At 56.9% G+C, this 20,338-nt stretch overlaps 1 protein-coding gene across 4 annotated transcripts; it reads right to left on the reverse strand.

Moving 5' to 3' along the window:
* Window positions 1-7,327: 7,327 nt before the first annotated feature.
* On the reverse strand, window positions 7,328-16,837 carry ZC3H12A (zinc finger CCCH-type containing 12A). 4 transcript variants are annotated; one of them, XM_036447352.2, is made up of 6 exons: window positions 16,680-16,837; window positions 15,369-15,846; window positions 11,144-11,283; window positions 10,064-10,298; window positions 9,045-9,151; window positions 7,328-8,874 (listed from the first exon to the last, which is right to left on the reverse strand). In XM_036447352.2, the coding sequence occupies exons 2-6, from the start codon at window positions 15,761-15,763 to the stop codon at window positions 8,018-8,020; spliced, it is 1,734 nt and encodes a 577-aa protein (XP_036303245.1). In that variant the 5' UTR covers window positions 15,764-15,846; window positions 16,680-16,837; the 3' UTR covers window positions 7,328-8,017. The 4 variants fall into 4 exon arrangements, with proteins under 4 accessions (XP_036303245.1, XP_036303246.1, XP_045440797.1 ...); XM_036447353.2 differs by lacking the exon at window positions 16,680-16,837 and adding an exon at window positions 16,391-16,577; XM_045584841.1 differs by lacking the exons at window positions 15,369-15,846; window positions 16,680-16,837 and adding an exon at window positions 13,470-13,775.
* Between the last annotated feature and the right edge of the window lie 3,501 nt (window positions 16,838-20,338).

The raw sequence follows: 20,338 nt of genomic DNA on the forward strand, positions 1-20,338 counted from the left end.
GGGGACCCCTGAACAGTGAATGCCAGGACCCCTGGGAAGGGGCTTCCTTCCGGGCCTGCCTTCCGGTTGGTTGGGTTTGGAGTAGGACTTTACTTCAGGTTTAGGGACCGAGAGTGAATTGGTTCAAAGGACTAGAACCAAATCCGAAGATGATTCCCAGGCTATGTCCTCCCTTCTTCCTCTCCCGCACTTCAAAGAAACAAGGGAATCGGAGGGCTGAGGGCAGTCGTGCTGGCTGATTCTTGCCGTCGGGGTAAACTTGGTTTTCTCTAGCCTTCTCCTCTCTAAGGTGGGGAGAGGTTGTCCTTTGCTCCTTTTGGTAGTTAGACGTTTTAAAGTTCAGGCGCGTTGTAGTTACATTTTATGTCTTATCCTGTGAGGTGGCATCTGAACGAAGCTTCCTGGGGAGTCTCCAGGGTCTTCTTCCAGGGGCTGAGGAAACACTAGTCTATTCAAACTCAAACCAAACACCCTTCCCCTATAGGTTTTCCGCAGCAACTCTGTCGGAACACCCCATACAGAGAAAGGTTAGGAGCTGTGTGGGGCCAGGGAAGCGGCTGAAGAGAAGCATGGATCTGACTGGGCCAGTTTGTGTTCAGAGAGCACGGACTTTGAAAGCTGTCCACGTAGCTTGGAGGCCTTCAGGGTGCTTTAAGAACTTATCAAAAAGCAGGTTAACTGTTCTTCCCACAACTGAGCTCATACTGTTTGCTTAGGAAAATAATCCCTTGCTTTGAAAGAGAAGGAAGCAGGCATAGGAATTAGTTCCAACTCCAAGCTGGGGCCTTTGGGTGCGGGTGATGTAAATAATCTATAGAGACTCCTTGACTCATGCCATGAATAAGGGACTCAAACAAGCCGCCCGAGCTTAAAGCAGTGAGCATGCTGTTTTGAAATGGTCTGTGACTTAGTGTTTGCTTTTATTCTGATTTTTCTGCCCCTCATCCTTAACTCCACATTACTGGGGCTTGGCTACACTAAAAAGTCACGCCTGGAGCCCCCTCCGGACCGGGCCCTGGTGTGAGTGCAGCGTGGAGAGAGCGGATCGCGTGGCTTCGTACACCTGTGCTCCTCCCGGGCTCGAGGTGTGTGTATTCGGTGCCTGGGAAGGTGATGTGCACGGACGATGCAGAGATGATGATCTGAATTATCGTGTCTGGATTTTAAACAAGTGCTCGGCGCCATGATTTGAAACAGCGTTCACTTTGAAAAACTGCTGTGGAGTAAGAGTTCTCACCGCTGAGCTGGGCTGCAGTGCAGGTGATGCTGAGCCTCCGTCGCAGGGCCGGCGTGGTGTGGAGGTGGTTTGATTTATATTTACTTTCACTTTGAGTGTGTATAAAATAGACTCACATCTTAGTCATTAGCACAGGTAGATAATTTATAAACACATGTTAGGTTGAACCAAAGCAATTGCTGATAATCATTGCCATCTTCAAAAATGGCAATTATCACAGATTGACAACATATACCTGTTGGGAACATGTATGCTCTAAGTTTTTACTGTTTGTGTCCAAGAATAAACTTGGGAGACTCTGGCCAATACAACCGTCCTCAGGTCCCCACCCCAACACCCGTAACTTAGTTCTGTATCCCAAGGGGGCTTTACGATGTTTCATTTGAATAAGTGATACGTGCAAATGGCATACTTTCAAATGGTACTGAAATGTGGTCACTAAAAAATAAGTCTGCCCTGTCCCTCAGTTACCAGCCGCCCTTCCCAGAGACAGTTCTTTGTGTATCCTAACCAGAGGAACCTTGTACGCATGAGCAATGTGTACGTGTCTCTTATAGAAGTGTTATCACATAGTAACATTTTTTATTTTTATTTTATTTTATTTATTTTTATTATTTTATTTTTTAAATATATTTTATTGATTTTTACAGAGAGGAAGGGAGAGAGATAGAGAGTTAGAAACATGGATGAGAGAGAGTCATCGATCAGCTGCCTCTTGCACACCCCCTTCTGGGGATGTGCCTGCAACCAAGGTACATGCCCTTGACCGGAATTGAACCTGGGACCTTTCAGTCTCCAAGCCGACACTCTATCCATTGAGCCAAACCGGTTTTGGCACATAGTGACATTTTTTAAATTAATTTCTTTATTGATTAAGGTATCACATATTTTTTAAAAATATATTTTTATTGAATTTTTACAGAGAGGAAGGGAGAGGGATAGAGAGCTAGAAACATCGACCAGCTGCCTCCTGCACACCCCCTACTTGGGATGTGCCCACAACCAATGTACATGCCCTTGACCGGAATCGAACCTGGGACCTTTCAGTTCGCAGACCGATGCTCTACCCACTGAGCCAAACTGGTTTCGGCTAAGGTATCACATATTTGTCCTCAACCCCCCCATTCCAATCCCCCACCCCCACCCCTACCCCCACCTCCCTATTGTCCTTGACCACTGGTTAGGCTCATATGTGTGCACATAAGTCCTTTGGTTGATCTCTCCCTTTTATCCCTACCCTCCCTTTGAGGTCCAACAGTCTGACCCATGGCTCCTTATCTCTCAGTCTGTTCTTGTTCATCAGTCTATGTTGTTCACCATTTCCCCTAGATGAGTGAGATCATGTCCTACTGGTAATATAAGAATAAAAAATGAGACAAGCAATAATCGTTATGCTGAAAGGCATATGCATCAGTCTGTAGTGAGCTTCTTTCTGGGCCACCAGTTCTTTTGAGACCCAATTTCAGTGTCAAACAGTTCCTTATGTGTGCATGTCAGCAATGGTATTTCAGTTCTGGATGGTGGGCAAATTGTGGTAATAGCGACATTGTTGTATCCTTCCTTTTTCCATGTAAGCAACATAGCTTAGAAAATGTCCTATCTGTGCGGTTGCCTCATTTCTATTGGCTGTTTAACATTCCACTGTGTATACTATACCAACATTTATTTAACCGGTTCTCTGTTGCTGGCAGTCATGCTGTTGCCTGTCTTTTGCTGGGTCATACATATAGTGTGCTTTCTATCCTCACCCAAGGATGTGTACTGATTTTAGAGAGAGAAGGGAGAGAGACAGAGAGAGAGGAACATTGATGTGAGCAACATCGATTGATTGCTTCCCATTAGTGTCCCAGTCAGGGATTGAACCCACAGCCTTTGGTGTAGGAAAAGCGCTCCAGCCAACTGAGCCACCTGGCCAGGGCTCCTGTGGTGCTTTATACACCTCATTTTGCAAGTGTGTTGAATTCCTGTAGGATAGATTCTTAGCCGTGGGATTGCTGAGCCAAGGGGGGATCTGTCAAAGGGCTTAAACACATGGAACTCACTCATCGTCCTGATCATTAAAAAATTGGATACTTGTTTTTTTTTTTTTTTCCCCTCCTCTTCCTTTCTTCTTCCTCCACTTCCTGAGAATTTACTTGGGCAATTTGTTACCCAGAACAGTCGGGATATTCTGGAACTTTAAACTTTGTAGGCAGCACGACCGTGACCTCTGGTGCTGCTTTCCAGGGTGGAGCTGCCAGACCCTGGTCTTAGGCCCTTCATTCAGGCCAGAGCTGGTGGTGCAGGCTGCTCAGCCAGCCTCCAGCTCCACAGGCTGTCATACCAGGAGGCGCCAGCAGGTGGCAGGCAGCGCCCCGCCAGTGCCTGGGCCTTTGTGAGGCTCTTCTCTGGAGAGCAGCCAGAAGCAGAGCCTTTGGACCCTTTCCCAGTGGCCTGCCCTTTCAGCCGCGAGCCCAACTCAGCAGGAGCGGGGGTGGGGCTGCCGGATCCTTTTCTCCACCTCGTCTTGCAGTGAGAAAATGAATCTTAAATGAGTGAGCAGTTTAAAATCGCCAGCCGCTGCCTGGAGGGTGGGCTTCCAGAGGCATCACACCTCAGGGTGACAGCCTGGTGCCTACTCCCCATCCAGGAACTAGCTGGGAGGATTTACATACCATGACCTGCGATGGCTTGGGCTTTCTTAATTGTAGGGCCCTACTTCCTGTCTCTTTCAGCCAAATCTCCCACACCCTTCCCATGAATTAGGAGGTCCTGCAGAAGCGGCTCTTACTCACCACCCTCTACTCCACCCACAAAAAAATAATGAGCCAGAGGTTTGAGAGGCCCCAGGGCAGAGTGCCGATCCCCGGCCCGCCTCCTTTGGGGGCACAAGGCCCTGGGGACCAGCTGGACCCAGGGCTCAGGCTGGAGGCACCCCCAGGCCCCAGATCTGTCCCATGGCATCCCAGTTTCTCTTGCTTACTCACTCTGTCTCTGACAGAGATGGGTGCAGCCCTCCCTCAGGCAGGGATCTTGCCCTTGTGTGTTGGGGAGACCGTCTCCAGCTTTCGCACGTCGTGGGGGCGATGGGAGGACACAGGCTGCTGGTGGGAAGAGGGTGGAAGGGTCAGCTGCAGTGGTCGCCTCTTCCCAGCCACTCCCCCAGCCTTCCTAGCAGAGACGAGCCGGCCGTGGTTGGGGTGTTAGTAGCATTGGGGGCCCTGGGATAGGGGCTCCTCTGGAGCCCCACAGCTCTCCTCCTGGTTTAGGTGCCTAGATTTGTAGGGACAGCTGGGGTTTTTCTCAGGCTGGTGAGTGATATGGGGACCGAGTGGGTGGGGACGTTCAGGGCAAGGAATGTCATCCCTTTGTGGGCCAGTTCGTCCTCTGCCAAGGTGGCTGTGATCCCCACAGCTGTCCAGCACCCCCAGTGGGGTTCGTCCATGTGAGAGGCAGAACCAGGCTGAGGGCCCTGCGGGTGGCAGCCCTCGGGTGGGGTGAGGAGGCGGTGGGGTTCAGGGAAGGGCTGGCAGGAGGCCCTCCTGTGAGCTCCCCAGGATCATTTCCCAGCAAGGCGGGGATTTGCATACTCACTGGTTTCCCCATCAGCTTCTCAGCTGCTGGAACCAGGAAAAGAGGAGGAGGAACGCCGGCAGCGCAGCTGAGGCGTCTGATCCCCTCCAGTGCCTCCGTGCTAGAGCCTCTGTCCCAGAATCAGGTCCAGGCCCTGCCCCCGCTCCTCCACACCAGCCCGTGGGAACCTCCCAGCTGTCCCGTGGGGCAGGCCAGGGAGCAGAGGCTCCGGGAGGAGCGGGGAGTTGCCCACACAGCCAGGGAGGGGGACTCCTTCTCATGCTGCTGCCATGGGAACTGAGGAAGCATCTTGTCGAACCCAGGGATCCTCGTATCCCTTTTACAGGTGGGGCCTTGGAGGCCCCATTCATAAAGGCGCTTCAAGAGATGGTGGGGAGAACTTTCCAGATAAAACTCAGCTCGTGGGAGCGACATCTGGCAGCCTCTGCGTGGCTCTGCCCAGAAGTCAGATTGAGAAAGAGGCCTGGAGGGCAGGCTACACCCTGGATGGCCAGCCTTGCCAGGCTGGGGCTGCCCGGAAAGCACAGGATACAAGCTCGGGCCAACAGGGCACCGACGTGACCTCAATCCTCCCCGGGGCCTGGGCCCAGCTGCCACCTGCCACCTGGGCTCCGTTGCCCTTGTCAGTGTCTGTCAACAAGCTGTCAGGGACAAATGTTGCCTCCAGACATTAGCCACAGCCAGCCTGGACCTACCACCTCCTGCCCCTTCTGTAAGATCTTTAACACCCCCCACCCCCATCCCCTCACCCCCATCCCCAAGCAGAAGCAGCAAATGACCAAGTGTAAGCTCTCAAGTCTATGGACAGGCGGCGGGTGGGGTGGGAAGAGAGGCGAAGGCATCCTATTCTGCTCCCAGGCCACTGCTGAGGCCTCACTGCCTCCATGCTCCGTTGTACCCATCCATACAGACAGAGGAGGCTTGGCGGCTGGGGCTGCCTGCCGGTGCCTGTTGCTGAGCAGGTGGGAGGGGGTCATGTCAGTCATGCTGGAGGGATTCCTATGTACGTGATTGTTTGTGAACAGAGAGGGTTGCAAGGTGGGAGGCTGAGCACATGGCCTCCATCCCTCAGGGCCCTCCCTCCTCAGGTTTGTGGGGCCAGGGGACCTGACTGAGGCCCTGCCCCAGTCCACCCCTCTCCGTGGGACCTTGGGCAAGTCAGACACTCAGCATTGTCAGTGGCTGATAACAAACTGGACGGTCCAGTCTGTTAGCTTCCTGTCCCATAAAAACAAAGGCCCATAAATAGCCTTTTAACCTGGAGTACACTTCTTGATTGGGAAAGTTTTTTTTCTTACATGAATAAGGCAATGACATTTCTTTGTGCAGATAAACTTTCCCAGAAGGCTGAGCGACCGGCCTGGATTGTCCATGGATTCCTGCCTCCAGTGCAGGCGTCTAGAGAACATTTGGTGTGAAGAACCGGGTGGGGCCCTGTGTAAAGCCTGCCCATGTGGCATTTTCCCCAACATGCTGCCCAGCTGTTCTGTGGCCAAGCCGTTTCTTAGCAGGAAAAAAATACAGATACCGTAAAAGCTTCACAAACAGTAAGCACAAGTTAGGAGAGATGTTCAAAGATGTAATTATTAAAACGGCTTTTTCCTTTTTCCTGCTGATGGTGCTGTTTGAGGATCGCCTGACAGCCCAGCTTTTTACTTAATTAACATTTATACCTCGTTTGTTAATCTGCAAAAGAGAGAGAGGTACATTCCTGCCTGGCCTCTTTCCTTCGAGGGGCAGATGAGAAGGTAGAGATGGTGGATGGAGGTGAACATGGCCCACACAGACCACCAGAGGTTCTTTAATGAGCACTTAATACGCGCCAGGCCTTGGGACACACTCCCAGCACCTATGACCTCATGTGCTCCTTACAGCCCTTCAGGTGCCGAATTATGCCCACTTCACAGATGAGGCAACTGAGACCCAGCGCGGAGGAGTCCCTTGCCCCAGGTGACACAACCGGTGGCAGAGCCAGTTCTGAGTGTGGGACCAGGACCTCTGCCCTCCCACGTGGAGGTGGCCCTGGCCTGGCCTCTCGGCTGCTCCTGCCCCGGCGCCCCCCGCCCCGCCCTTGGCTCTGACACAGTCTCTGGGAGGACTGGGCCGGAGGCCGAGGGCTCCCCCTCCCCACTCCACCCAGCTCTCCTGGAAGCTGTCTTCTGTCAGGTGGTTTCCCATCCTCAGTTCTGGTCACAGGACGTGAAAGGGGAAGAGGTCTCCCCACTCCCACCGCCTCCTCACACCACACTTTCAGGACAAGCTCCACTTCTGCTTCCTACCTCCCTCCAGCTCTCCCCCGTCCACAGCCTCCTCTCAGGGCCCGGCCCAGGGATGGAGATGGAGAGAGAGAGAGAGAGAGAGAGAGAGAGAGAGAGAGAGAGAGCGAGAGCGAGAGCGGATTCCTCTGCCACACAGGGACGGACAGTCCTGGTGCGGCCTGCAGGACCGTGTGCACACACCCGACCTTCCATCGCCCAAAGACCACCTCGACCCGCAAGCACAACAAAGACCCTTACGAGGGCTCACACTGCACGTTATTGATGCACTTTATTGACGTGTCAGGGAGGCAAGGACGTTCCACTTAAAACATTAACATCACACGTGTCTCGCCCCCGCTGCGGGGGAGGGTGAGATGACTCCAAGTGCAGAGGGAGGGAGGGGGAGAGGGGGTTCGGGGCAGAGGGCTCTGGAGCCCTGGCGGGGGTGACGGGGTGGGCGCACTGAGTGGACAGAGGGTGGGTTATTAAGAAGCATCTTGCTTACTAACATGAAGCCTCGTGCCCGAGGGAGCACGGAGGCCTCATTGGCTTAGAGGCGGGGCCCTTGGAGGGCAGGCACACGGTGCCCAACTAGCCAGCCAAGACTGGCACCCCAGGGACGGGGTGGAGGCGGGGGGCCATGCACAGGGCCCCCAGCCCAGGCCTGTGCCCCCCCGGCCTCCCTCCCCGCCCTGAGAGAAAGGAGGGTTTGGGCTTTAGCCACGGACCGACGGCCGTTACCGGCAGCGTCTCCTTAAACTACAGAGATACAATGTGCATCAACAGGGTGATCACTTCCGACCCACTCGGGCAGCCGGAGAGGTGCCGAGTGGGTCAGAACCAATCCTACAGTATCTTTGGTTTGTGGGTTGCCTTCTCTACTCGAGTCCTCCCTCTTTCCAGTCTCCAGGATGGGCTGTGGTCCAGTCGGACAGCCCCAGGAGGTTTCCTATTCACTGGGATGCTGGGACTTGTAGGAGAGGATCTCGGCGGCCAGCTGCTGCGGGTCCAGCAGCTGCGGGAAGCGCCCCATCACGGCCTCCACCAGGCGTTGGGGGAAGACGCCGCACAGCTTGGTGTACACGCTGGCCCGCTCCTTGGCCAGGCCGCCTGCCCCACCCCACGTGCCCCTGTCAGCCCCCGGGCTGGGCCCCTGGGGCTCCGGCAGGACTGGGGTGGGCTGGGGCAGCGGGTATGGCTCGGACCAGTACTCTCGAGGTGGGAAGGCAGCCGGTGGAGGTGCGTAGTCGGCAGGGACGCTGAAGTGGCCAGCTCCTACGGCCCGCCCGAAGGCCGGAGAGAAGGCGGGAGTGGCCGGGAGCTCAGCCCCATAGGGGCTGTAGCCAGCGTACGGGCTCCCTCCTCGACCCCCCCACAGTTCCGACATCTGGCTCTCCAGGGAGCCGATGCCCGAGTCCAGGCAGTCCTGAGAGGTGTACGGGAGGGAATCCAGGGTCTGTGGGAACCAGTCCGTGGGCCCAAAGCTGCCGCCACTGCCCCCGCTGGGCGGCAGGCTCCTGCCTGTGGTCACCGGGACGAAGGTCTGGCTCAGACCCTCGCGGTGGGACCCTGGGGGTGCCTGGGCTCCCAGTTTCTTCCTTTCCAGGCTACACTGCTTACGTTCTGGGGGCACAGAGCCAGGCTGAGATGGAGAAGAAGGCCGCTGGCCGCTTTTGTCCTTGCTGGGAGCCCTAGGGGGCGAGAGCAGGGCATTGGCACGCAGCTCGTCTGCCACGGAGCGCTGGGGACGGCTCGGCCGCTCCGGGTGGAAGAACCGGCACTTGATCCCGTAGGTGCATTTTCTTCCTGGAGAGAAGGAAGGGGACTCTCAGCAGGGGATCCCTAGGACCAGGGCAGGGGCACAGGAAACTGAGGTTTGGGTGGTCCCCAGGAGGAAGAGCTTGGGTGCAGGCCCACAGGTGAGAGGAAGGGGAAGGAGTGAGGAGGGCCAGGGGGGGTGGAGCTGGGTCTCTTACCATAGGGGCACGGCTGCTTCCTGTGATCGGCTGTGAGTGGCTTCTTACGCAGGAAGTTGTCCAGGCTTGGCCCGTGACGGCCCAAGGGGTCATCGGGGGGCATGAACCTGCAGAAGAGGTGGGAGACATGAGGGGGACTTCCCAGAGCTGGGAGGGGGCTGGACCGTGAGCCTCGCCTAGAAGAATAGGAGGGCAGCTCCTGAAACTGGGACCCTCCCTGGGCAACCCTCCTGCTGGGCCCTCTCGGAAGCCAGAGGGCAGTGGGCAACCTGAAAGTCTGAACCTAAGGCCAGAGATTCCATGCCGCGAACCCGGAGGCTCTCATGGAACCATCGACCACATTCTGAATGAGGATTAAAAAAAAAAAAAAAATTTCTATAGCCCCAGAGCAAACTGCGGCTTGCGAGCCACATTCGGCTCTTTGGCCCCTTGAGTGTGGCTCTTCCACAAACTACCACGGCCTGGGCGAGTCTATTTTGGAGAAGTGGCGTTAGAAGTTGTTTAAGTTTAAAAAATTAGGCTCTCAAAAGAAATGTCAGTTGTTGTACTATTGATATCTGGCTCTGTTGACTAATGAGTTTGCTGACCACTGCCCTTGCCGGTTTGGCTCAGTCAGTGGATCGAGGATCAGCCTGAGGACCGAAGGGTCCCCGGGTTTGATTCCGGTCAAGGGCTCAATCCCTTGGCAGATGATCAATGATTCTCTCATCATTGATGTTTCTACTTCTTTCTCTCTCCTCCTCCTCCTCCTCCTCTCTGAAATCAATAAAAAGGTTAAAAAAAATGCTACAGGGGAGTGGGGGACTGGAATGGGGGGTTGAGGACAAATATGTGATACCTTAATCAAAGGAATTTTTTAAAAAATGCTACAGCTCTGGCCTCCCAATCAAAACGCCCCGCCTCAGCCCGGTGCCAGCCTGACCCCCTTGCGCGGTGCCGTGCCCACCTCCCCGTGGAGGCTGCCCCGCCCCCGGCAGAGGCCCCGCCCCCGGCAGAGGCCCCGCCCCCGCGGCACGCACTTGTCGCTGACGAAGGAGTACATGAGCAGCCGCTCCTCGATGAAGCGCTTCCACTCCTGCCGCTCGCTCTGCAGGTCCCGGTAGGTGTCGTTGGAAACCACCACGCCATCCGACTCGAAGGCCAGCTTCACGATGAAGCGGTCGTCGTAGCACACCACTCGCTTGCCGCCCACGCGCCGCGACGGCGTGAACACCAGGATCTTCTTCCTCTCCAGCTCCCGCAGGATGTGCTGGTCTGGGAGGGGCGGGGGTTCGGGTCAGAGCCCAGCCGGGCCCCAGAGCCAGGCCAACTGGGCCCCCGGGAGCTCCGGGGATGGATGTGGCTCTGCCGAGGCCACTGCCATCCTCAGCCCCTCACCTGGGCCGAGCCCGCGGTTCGCTGCCTAAACATCGAGCACATCTGAGAGCAGGCCTGCAGGTCCGCTCTGCAGAGGCTCCGGAGCACAGGGCTGGGCCTCAGCCTCCTCTCCTGCTGCCGATCAGCCTGTTCACGCCAGAGGGGCTCGGCTCCGGCGCTTATCCAGCTGGCCCAAGGGGGGCCCGGGAGTGAGCCCCAGCGAGTGTGGAGATGGGCCCTGGCTCTGTCTCCTGCGCAGCCAGGACAAGAGTCCATTTGAAGGGGCTACTTTTCCTAGAGCGGGTGCCCCAGCCAGCCTTTCCCAGGTCTCAATGAACGCAGGTTTCTCCTCTCCAAGGTTAGGGGCTCTTGTTGCAAGAACAGTGGCTAGCAGCTAGCCTGTATGAGCGCCTACTATGTGCCAGGCACCCTGCTCAGTCAGCACTTACCGTGCATTCACTCATATGCTCCTCGCAACACCCCCTGAGAGGGTACCAACCCCCACGCGTGGCAGACGAGGAGCAACTGGCTCTGAGCAAGGATGCCAGAAGGGCCAGGGCCGGGATTCCAGAGCCCCTGGGCTCAGCCACCTCACTCTGCTGCCCTGCGTGCCCCTGGGAGGTGGAGAGCACGCCCACCGTTAGAGGAGGGTGGTGCCCAGTGCTCAGAGGCAGAGGCCCGGTCACACACGGAGGGTCTGTTCTGGGAAGAAGCAGGCTCCTGGGGCCCTGCCGGTCACTCACCCGTGATGGGCACGTCGGGCCGGGGCTGCTCCTTCCTCCAGGACGGCACGAACACGGTGATGTCCGTGTGGCCCCGCTCCAGGAACCAGTTCACGGCCAGCAGGATGCCCCGGCAGGAGAACACCTCCTTGTTCCCGTGGCTGTGGAGGGGAGGGAGGGGTCAGCAGGGAGGGGGTCCCCCTCCAGCCGCTGCCCCGGCTCAGCCCACCCCCTTCCTGGCCGGGGCCCAGCCTGCATTCCCTGCCGGTTCCCACAGCAGTGCCCAGGATGACCAGACCTGGGACTTTCCCTGAGGTCCCATCTCCCAACAGTGAGGAAACGCCCAGGAATCTGGCAGCACTCGCTCCCCGCGTAGGGGGAGGGTCAGGCTTGCTTGCAACACACCTGGGGGTGGGGGAAAGGCGCCGGAGACTTCTGGTTCCTGCCCCACCCCGGGTGCTGGGACCAGGGGACACACATGTACACAGGCAGACTGAGTCACCGCCCTCCCTCGTCCAGGGGTGGGGGTGGGGACGGCACCCGCCCCGCTAACAGAAGAGAAACCAGATTGCTCTGGATTAAAGTTCAGTCCCGCTCTAACCTCAGGGGCTGGGGCTGAGGAGGGGGAAGGAGCCGCATCCCCACCTCCGGGGAGGGCAGGCAGCCGCAGATGTGGGAGGCGGCCGCCGCCGAGCCTTTTGGTTGGAAAGTGAAAGGACACACAGCTTTTCCTCTCGAGACCGCCAATTCCCCAAAACGCCTAAACCGCCCCGTCTCCTCTTCCCCCTCTCGGAAGGGCATGACCTGAGGTGCTGCCGGTCGCTCTGGCTCAGTGTCTCCGTCTGAAAAATGGGCCCGGGCTTCTGCAGCCTCCTTACGAGGGGCCCATGTCCGTGGGACAACTGCTTTCTGTTTGCTCCAGGCCAAAGACAGCCCAGCAAAGTGGAGGGTCTCGATGGATTCCTGGGTGTGTGTGTGTGTGTGTGGGGGGGGTGGTGGTGGTGAGGGAGCTCCCAGGTAATACTGGGTGTGGCGGAACGAGCTGGGGGGCTGGAGGAGGCTGGGGGGCTGAGGATCTCTCCCCCACCCTGCTGTGCTGGCCTCCTACCAATCCTCCGTGAACAACGCAGACTCATGTTTGGCAAATAAAACAGAATAAACGTTACACAAAAGACTCAAGTCCATGGCCGACCACATCCTGTGGGTGGCTGCTGGTGGTGGTGGGGTGAGAGCTGGAGCCCCAAGAGAAGGGAGGGAGGGAGGCAGGGCAGCTGGGGGGTGCAGAAGCTATCTGGCAGTGAGGCCGGGACCCCCGGTCTGAAGGTCTCTGTGCACTGCAAGGGGCAAAGTCCGGCCTGCAGGCAGGGCTCATCCTGGCCGCTGGGGCTTCCCGGCCAGGTGCATCCGCCGCCGCCGCTTATGGTGAAAGTTCACACTGACCAGCGCTCTGCACCAGCCCTGACCTCTGAGCGAGCCTCTGCGGGAGGGGACTCCCGTGAAAGGCTCCTTTCCCCTTGAGCCAGGTGAGAAGACTGTGGTCCACGGAGGATAAGCGGTTGCAGCATCACCGCGTCAGAGATGCAGCCCAAGAGCCTGTGCTCAGAAGCACCATGTTGATGCTCACACAGATGCCAACCCTGGCGGTCAGGATGGAGGGGGATCAGCAGGTACCCAGCACCTATCGGAGGCCAGGCGCGCCCCACACCTCCTTGTTCCATCCTTCCCAAGCCAAGGCTCTGAGATTTCTCCAAGATGCCCTGGCTACTGGAAAGAGAAACTGAACCCATGCCTGGAGCCGCGGGATTGCGTTCCTGTCCCGACAGCAAGATCTGAAGTTGATTAGGAGAAAAGGCTCCCAGCCCTCGCCAGTTTGGCTCAGTGGATAGAGCGTCAGCCTGTGGACTGACGGGTCCTGGGTTTGATTCCGTTCAAGGGCACATGGCCAGGACTGTGGTCCATCAATCCCTAGTTGGGGGGGTGTACAGGAGGTAGCCAATCAATGATTCTCTCTCTTCATTGATGTTTCTATCTCCCTTTCCCTTCCTGAGATCAATAAAAATATATTTTTTAAAAAAAGAAAAAACTCCCAAATTTGAGTTTGTACCAAGGATTAGGAGGGAGGGGCAGGCTGGAGACAGAAAAAATGACGCATCTGGCACACTTCTCCTCCGTCAGGTCCCATGTGAGGTGCCAGCACCCCGGAGAAGCCGTCCCTGGCCCCCTGCAGTGAGGACTAAAGCTGGCTGCCCGGAGGCACAGCCAGGCTGGGAGGGCGGGACCTGGTGCTCTGCTCCCCCAGGACTGGCTTCCCCTCTCAGGTATGCAGTCCACACGTGCACCCGCATACCTCCTCCGACACACACGCGTGTACATGCATGTGCCCCCTCCCAGGCCAGTATCTTCAAGCCCTGGGACCTCATGGCATGCCAGGCCTTCCAGGTCAGCGCACTGCCTTTGTGCATCCAACACCCTGGCTGGGACAAGTCTGATCCCAGCCTGCCCCTCCCTCCTCACACTTGGTACAAACTCAAGTCTGAGAGCTTTTTTCTCCTAATAAGCTTCAGCTCTTGCTGTTGGGGGACAGGAAGGCAACCCAGGGCCCCCGACACGGGTTCAGGTCTGTCTCTTACCTCTAGCCCTAGTCTCCAGAAGGCCCCTGGGCAGAAGCAGAACCTCCCAGACAGCCCTCCCATTGCAATGGAGGAAGCTCTGTCGGCACAGGAAAACCTGATACCCTCCCACCCCCACCGCAGTCCTGTTTGCCCAGAAGCTCAGAGCCCCTCGGCCCCGTTAACGAGACCCTGGTCAGAGGCTCCCACCCCAGGACAGAGGGCTGGGTCAGGCCAGGCTACCCAGGTGAAAAGATCTGCCAGGGCTGGGCCCGGCTAGAGAAAAATTCCCTTAGAAGGAAACAGAGGTGAATTTCCCCACGATTTGCATACGGTGTGGGCTGGCCCATCTGCCCCTGTGGGGGAGGGGGCAGCAGGGCAGGAACCCAGAAACAGCTGAGACAGGAAGTCTGAGGCTGGAATTCCCCTCCGGCTACAGCCCCAGCTCAGAAACCCCCGATGGCTCGGCCCCTCCAGCCAGCTCCTCAAGCCAGCCCTCCCTGCTCTGCCCCTCCTCCCTCCCTCCCAGGCCCCACCTTCTTCAGCCAGGATACAAACACACGCAGCACATGGCTGCTCCGGGCTCAGCACTGCGGCCCAGGCTTCCAGGGGGAGCCACAGACCTATCCAGCCACATGCTGATGGAGCCAGAGAGGGGACCTCTGGCTTCCAAAGCACATGTTACGACCAGCTGCCACTGGCATGTGGGAGCCAGCTTTAACCAAACTCCTACCCATTTCAGAGGTGGGGAGACTGATCTAAAGATGGCTAAGGTGGGCCAGGACCAGCCAGACAGCGGACTTGACCCAGCTGGGCATGGAGGCCTCAGGCAATGCACCTGGGAGGTCCCTACGCGCAGCCAGTAGCCCACCCATTTCTGGGGACTCCCTGTCCATACCCATCGGTACTTTTCCTTATTGGAGAGACTAGAAAAAGCACGGCCAGAGGCAACCTTGACCCCAGCCCATCCCGTTCCCTGTTAAAGCCTGTAAGGGTGGGGGCGGGGTGTGTGGGAGGAGGACTGGCGTTGAGTCCTGGCTCTGGCCCCAGGGAGACCCCAGAGCCATCCAGCCCAGGCGGCTCTAGCTGAATCAGAATGGACCCAAGTAGCACAGCTCACCAGAAGCCAAAGCCTCCAGGCTTCCACGGGAGCCCAGACCCTGAACAGTCACTGCTGCTGCTTCCTGAGGGCTCCTCTCTCTAGGTATGACTCCTTCCAGCCAGCCCCTGGCGCTGGCTTAGCCCTGAATGACCCCAGGCCCTTCCTGAGCTGCGGCTGGTCTAAGTCCTTCCTCCGCACGGCCTCAAGTCACAGGAGAGGAACTTGGGTGAGTGCTAGCCCTCAGGAAGGCCAAGAGCACAAGGTGAGCTCTGGAGCCAGAGGACCCCAAGTTCGAATCTGCGCTCCACTGCTCCCCAGGAGTGTGACCCCTGAGCAGGTCTCTGAGCCTCTGTTCTCATCCCTGAAACATTCCTAGCAAATCCACTTCTAGGAGGCCTCGAGGATTATGGGAGCCTCCTGACACACAGTAGGGCCTTTCCTTTCCTTTAGACTAGTATGTGAGAAGAAGCCACACTCTTTCCCGAAGGCCCCTCTACCAGACAGGCGGACACCGGGCCACAGAAGCGACACGTACCTCATGGCCACATTGCTCCCGTCAATGACCACGGGCCTCAGGTCGCTGCCCTCCTTGTCCTCCTCCAGGGACGAGGGCTCCAGCGTGGGAGCCTTGGGTGGGCCCCCACCTCGGGGGACCAGAGGAGGCTGAGGACAGGGGTCCGGCGAGGCCTGGCGCTCCCGCTCCGCGGCCGACCCGTGCTTCACCAGCTCGCCCAGCACGGTGTTGGTGTCGGCGTGGACCCCCAGCTTCTGCAGGACGCTGTGGATCTCCCCAGAGGAGTAGCCCAGCTTCCGGAAGAAGTCCACCTTCATCTGCAGCTCGAGAGCAGAGGCCTCCTCCTCGGGGGGCTCCTGGGCTGACCTGGGGGTAGCGTGGCAGCTGGGGCTGTCTTCAGGATCCCACAGACTCATGGTGGGGGGCTGGCTCCTGGGTGGGCCTCTCTCTCCACCGGCCACTCACAGATCAGACTGGTGGAGGGCACCCGTCACAGCTCCTGGGAGGAGAACCACCGGGGTTAGGGATGGGGAATGGTTCTCTTCCACCCGTCACCCCTCTGGCCCCGCCCCACCCAACATCAGGAGGCAACACTGGGAGGCACTCTGCACACATCTGGCAATCCTCTCAAAGCTCCCCGGCTCAGCCCGGGGTCACCATTCCCAAGGATGAAACTGAGCCACAGACACGAAGCACTGGCTCAAGGTCATCCGGCTGGTAGGCTGGTGTCGCAAGTATGTGAACTTAGACAGTCTGACTCCACCTCCTACCCCAAGCTCAGCCCCACACCAACCCAAGGGACCCAGAGGTCCTGGGAGGCCTGCTCAGAGGCCCTCGCCGCGCCCCCACAGCTGCGGGGCGGGGCGCTCGGATGGAAACCCGGGGCTGGAACGGAGCTGGGGGTGAGGGTGGGGAGGCAGGGGCTTCCCCGCTGAGGCCTTCGCCCCACGCCCGCCTAACCCCACGCTCGGCGCCAGGCCCCAGAGGCGCAGAGCCCGCGGCCGCGCTCACCGGCTGGGGGAGAACTTTCCGGGCAGACCCACCGGCCGGAAAAGTTGCCGGGAAACTCTGGTTGGCCGCCGGGCTCGGTGACGCGGTCCCGGCCCCGAGCTCCCTATGCTCCCCGCTCGCTCGGGGGCTTGGCCTCCCTTCCCCCAGGCTCCTCCAACTTGGGCTAAGTTGGAGGGGGTCCCGAGAACCCTCGAGGCCGGAGGGGACCGGCCCCACGTGCCTCCCGGACCGGTTGGTTCAAGGGGAGCCCTTCCCGCCCCCTCCCCTGTCCGCACCCCGCGCCCCGAGCCCCGCGCCCCGGCCCCACGGCGCACCACTCACCCCGCCGCGCACCCAGGGCTGCCGGCGGCGTCTCCATGGGTCCGAGTCCCAGGGGCGAGGCCGGCGGCGCCTTTATAGGCCGGTGGGCGGGCGGCGGGCGGGTTGAGTTAAGGACCCAGACGCGGAAGCCCTGTAGGCGAGGAGCGAGTCGGCCACCGCCCCTTCCTGCTCCGCCCCGCGCCGCCCCGCCTCGCCCCGCCCCCGCCCCCGGCTCCGCCGCCGCGGCCGCGCTCCCCGCCCCCCGCCCCCCGCACGGCCGGGATGGGGCTGGGGGCGTCGGGGGGCGTCGAGGCAGCCCGGTCCGCGGGTCTCCGGGCCCCGGCGGCGCGCAGACGGAGCGGGCAGGAGGGCACGGCCCGCGGAGGTGAGCGCAGGCGGAGGCAGCGCGCCGAGTCGGAGAAGGACAGGTGCAGCCACGTCCCCCCGACGCCCGCAGGTCCGGCCCCAGCGCTGAAGGCGCAGCCGGGGCGCACGGAGCGTCTCAGGCCCAGAGTCTGCTCCCCGCGCCACGGGAGGGAGGTTCGTGGTGGTAAAGACGGGAGCACTCCACAGGTACCCCGAGGAGCAGCACCCGCAGGCGGGGCCGCACTCAGGGCCTGAGACAGGGACCGCACCGGAGAGAACGGCAGGCGCGACCTGCAGGTCCGCCGTGACAGGGGAGAAGCCGGCGGCGGCGCATGGACCCCAGTCACCCTGTGAATGTGCACGGAATGCTGACTCCCACGCAGCTCGAACCCAGGCCACCCCGGCCTCCAGAGGTTGTGTCTAGGTTCCCAGGCCAGCTAGGCTGGATCCCACAGGGAGCACAGCACTTTATAGTATCTACCCTTGGGCTTAGCCAAGGGAGGCCGAGGTTATCATGGCCCTTTTACCCAGAGCAGTGGCCGGCAAACTCAATAGTCAACAACAGAGCCACATATCAACGGTACAACGATAGAAATTTCTTTTGAGAGCCTAATTTTAAAAACTTAAAACAACTTCTGCTGAAACCGGTTTGGCTCAGAGGATAGAGCGGAGGCCTGCGGACTGAAAGGTCCCAGGTTCGATTCCAGTCAAGGGCATGTACCTTGGTTGCCGGCACATCCCCAGAAGTGGGTGTGCAGGAGGCAGCTGATCGATGACTCTCTCTCATCGATGTTTCTATTGTAACTCTCTATCCCTCTCTATAAAAAATCAATAAAATATATTAATAAAAAACAATTTCTAACGCCACTTCTTCAAAATAGACTCACCCAGGCCGTGGTATTTTGTGGAAGAGCCACACTCAAGGGGCCAAATTGCCGCATGTGGCTAGAGAGCCACAGTTTGCCGACCACAGCCCTAGAGGAATTCAGAAAAGTCTTCATGTCCTGGCTGGAAAGACGGAACTAGGACCTAGAGCTCCCAGTCCAGGGTAGCAGATGCCATCTTTGCCATCTAGGCCAGTGGTCAGCAAACCTCGGCTTGCGAGCCACGTGGGGCTCTTCCACAAAATACCACATGTGGGCCCGCACATACAGTGCAATTGAAATTTAGTGACCCATACGCAGAAGTCAGTTTTCTGCCTGGGCGAGTCTATTTTGAAGAAGTGGCATTAGAACACAAAGTGGCATTAGAACAGAGGGGAGACCCTTCTGGGGGAGTAAGGCCTGGAACCTACCTCCAACTGTGTGTGTGTGAACAAAGGGAACATGGAACCCACAAGCTAGAGGACCAGTCCAAAGTGCCACCCGCTCACTTTGCAGATGGGGAAACTGAGTCCTGGGGAGCTAAGTACTCAATAGTGAGTTTCCTGTGTGAGCCAGTACTTTTCTTATATTTTCTCTGCCTTATGGTAGGAATGTGTCCTGTAAGGTTACATGTTATAATTTTATAATAAAAAACTTTTACAAGTTTCTTATAAAAGATACCATTTACCCTATACATGTACAACTTAATGGGTAATAATAATAAAACACCCATGTACCTACAACCTAACTTGAAATACAGACCTGTGCCAGAACCTTTGAGGCCCACCGTGTGCCTCCATTACAACCTTGTACCCTCATCTTGAACAGCCGCATTCCTGAATTTTGTTCTAATTGTGCTAATAATTGCTTTGATGTTTATTGGTTTCAGAGAGGAAGGGAGAGAGAGATAGAAACATCAGTGATGAAAGAGAATCATTGATTGGCTACCTCCATGTTGGGGGCATGTGTCCTTGACTGGAATTGAACCTGGGACCCTTGAGTTCGCAGGTTGAAGCTCTATTCCCTGAGCCAAACTAGCTAGGGCAATTTCTTTGATGTTTTAAGTTTTACTATTTTTGTATGAATCCCTAAATAATATATTGTTTAGTTTTGCTTTTTTTAACTTTGTGCAAGTGCAATGGTCCGCAAACTCATTAGTCAACAGAGCCAAATATCAGCAGTACGATTGAAATTCCTTTTTTCTTTTTTTAAAATATATTTTATTGATTTTACACAGAGAGGAATTAAGAGGGATAGAGAGTTAGAAACGTCAATGAGAGAGAAACATCAACCAGCTGCCTCCTGCACACCCCCCACTGGGGATGTGCCCGCAATCAAGCCACATGCCCCTGACTGGAATTGAACCCGGGACCCTCCAGTCCGCAGGCTGATGCTCTATCCACTGAGCCAAACCAGTTTCGGCTGAAATTTCTTTTGAGAGCCAAATTTTAAATTTTTAATTAATTATTTTTATTTTTAAATATATATTGATTTTTTACAGAGAGGAAGGAAGAGAGAGTTAGAAGCATCGATGAGAGAGAAAAACCAATCAGCTGCCTCCTGCACACCCCCTACTGGGGATGTACCCGCAACCAAGGTACATGCCTTTGACTGGAACTTAAACTATATAGGTAAATACATAGATATTAACTTAATTAGGGTACTCCTAAGCTGGCCTTTGCTAAAAACTCAAGGGGCCAAAGAGCTGCATGTGGCTCGGGAGCCGAAGTTTGCCGACCACTGACGTACCTGGCCAGAGCAGCATTGCTTTTTTAAAAATATATTTTATTGATTTTGTACAGAGAGGAAGGGAGAGAGATAGAGAGTTAGAAACATCGATGAGAGAGAGGCTTTTTATATTTATTATTGAATAATATTCCATTGTGGAATATACCATTGAGTATCCATTAATGTGTTATTAGTTGCTGTTTATAGGATTTTTATTTTTATTTTTATTTTTTTACTGTTACAAAGAGCATGCTTATTTTAATGCAGTTGTAGGGCTGAGGGAATGGACTCTCAGAAATTCACTGGCAGGTCCCGGAGCTGGCAGAGCTGAAAGTCTCACAGCTCTCTCCTCCGCATCCCTCTCCACATTGTTCCCGGGGGCCACAGACTACCCGGGGGAGGGAGCACACATTTCCAGTTCTGTCCCGAAGCTGTTCCCCTCCTCTGGTGCCCGTCTCCCCCCCCCCCTTCAGGGACACCCCAACCTCATCACATGCTCACAGCCACTCCCCCTGAGCACTCTGTATGCTGCACCCCTCCACTTCCCAACAGTGCCTGTTAGAGCTGAGAGAAGCTTAGCGATGCTAGGCGTTTATTCCTTGTAGTAACTAGCTTTAAGATAGGAATATTAGTAAGTAACGAGCTCAGGTTAATCATCATCATCACGATAAGTCAAGCATGCCACAGCGATAATGCCTCCCATGTAAAAGCACTTACCAGGCG

Source organism: Pipistrellus kuhlii, unplaced genomic scaffold (genome assembly GCF_014108245.1).
Source record: "Pipistrellus kuhlii isolate mPipKuh1 unplaced genomic scaffold, mPipKuh1.p scaffold_m20_p_2, whole genome shotgun sequence".
NCBI classification, from domain to species: domain Eukaryota; kingdom Metazoa; phylum Chordata; class Mammalia; order Chiroptera; family Vespertilionidae; genus Pipistrellus; species Pipistrellus kuhlii.

Excerpts from the sequence above, each read along its gene's own strand:
- ZC3H12A (XM_036447352.2), bottom strand. The coding sequence starts at position 15,763 with ATGAGTCTGTGGGATCCTGAAGACAGCCCCAGCTGCCACGCTACCCCC. Across the intron at positions 11,284-15,368 it reads GGGAGCAATGTGGCCATGAG|CCACGGGAACAAGGAGGTGT; the intron begins GTACGTGTCGCT and ends TCCCCTCCACAG. Across the intron at positions 9,152-10,063 it reads TACTCCTTCGTCAGCGACAA|GTTCATGCCCCCCGATGACC; the intron begins GTGCGTGCCGCG and ends CCTCTTCTGCAG.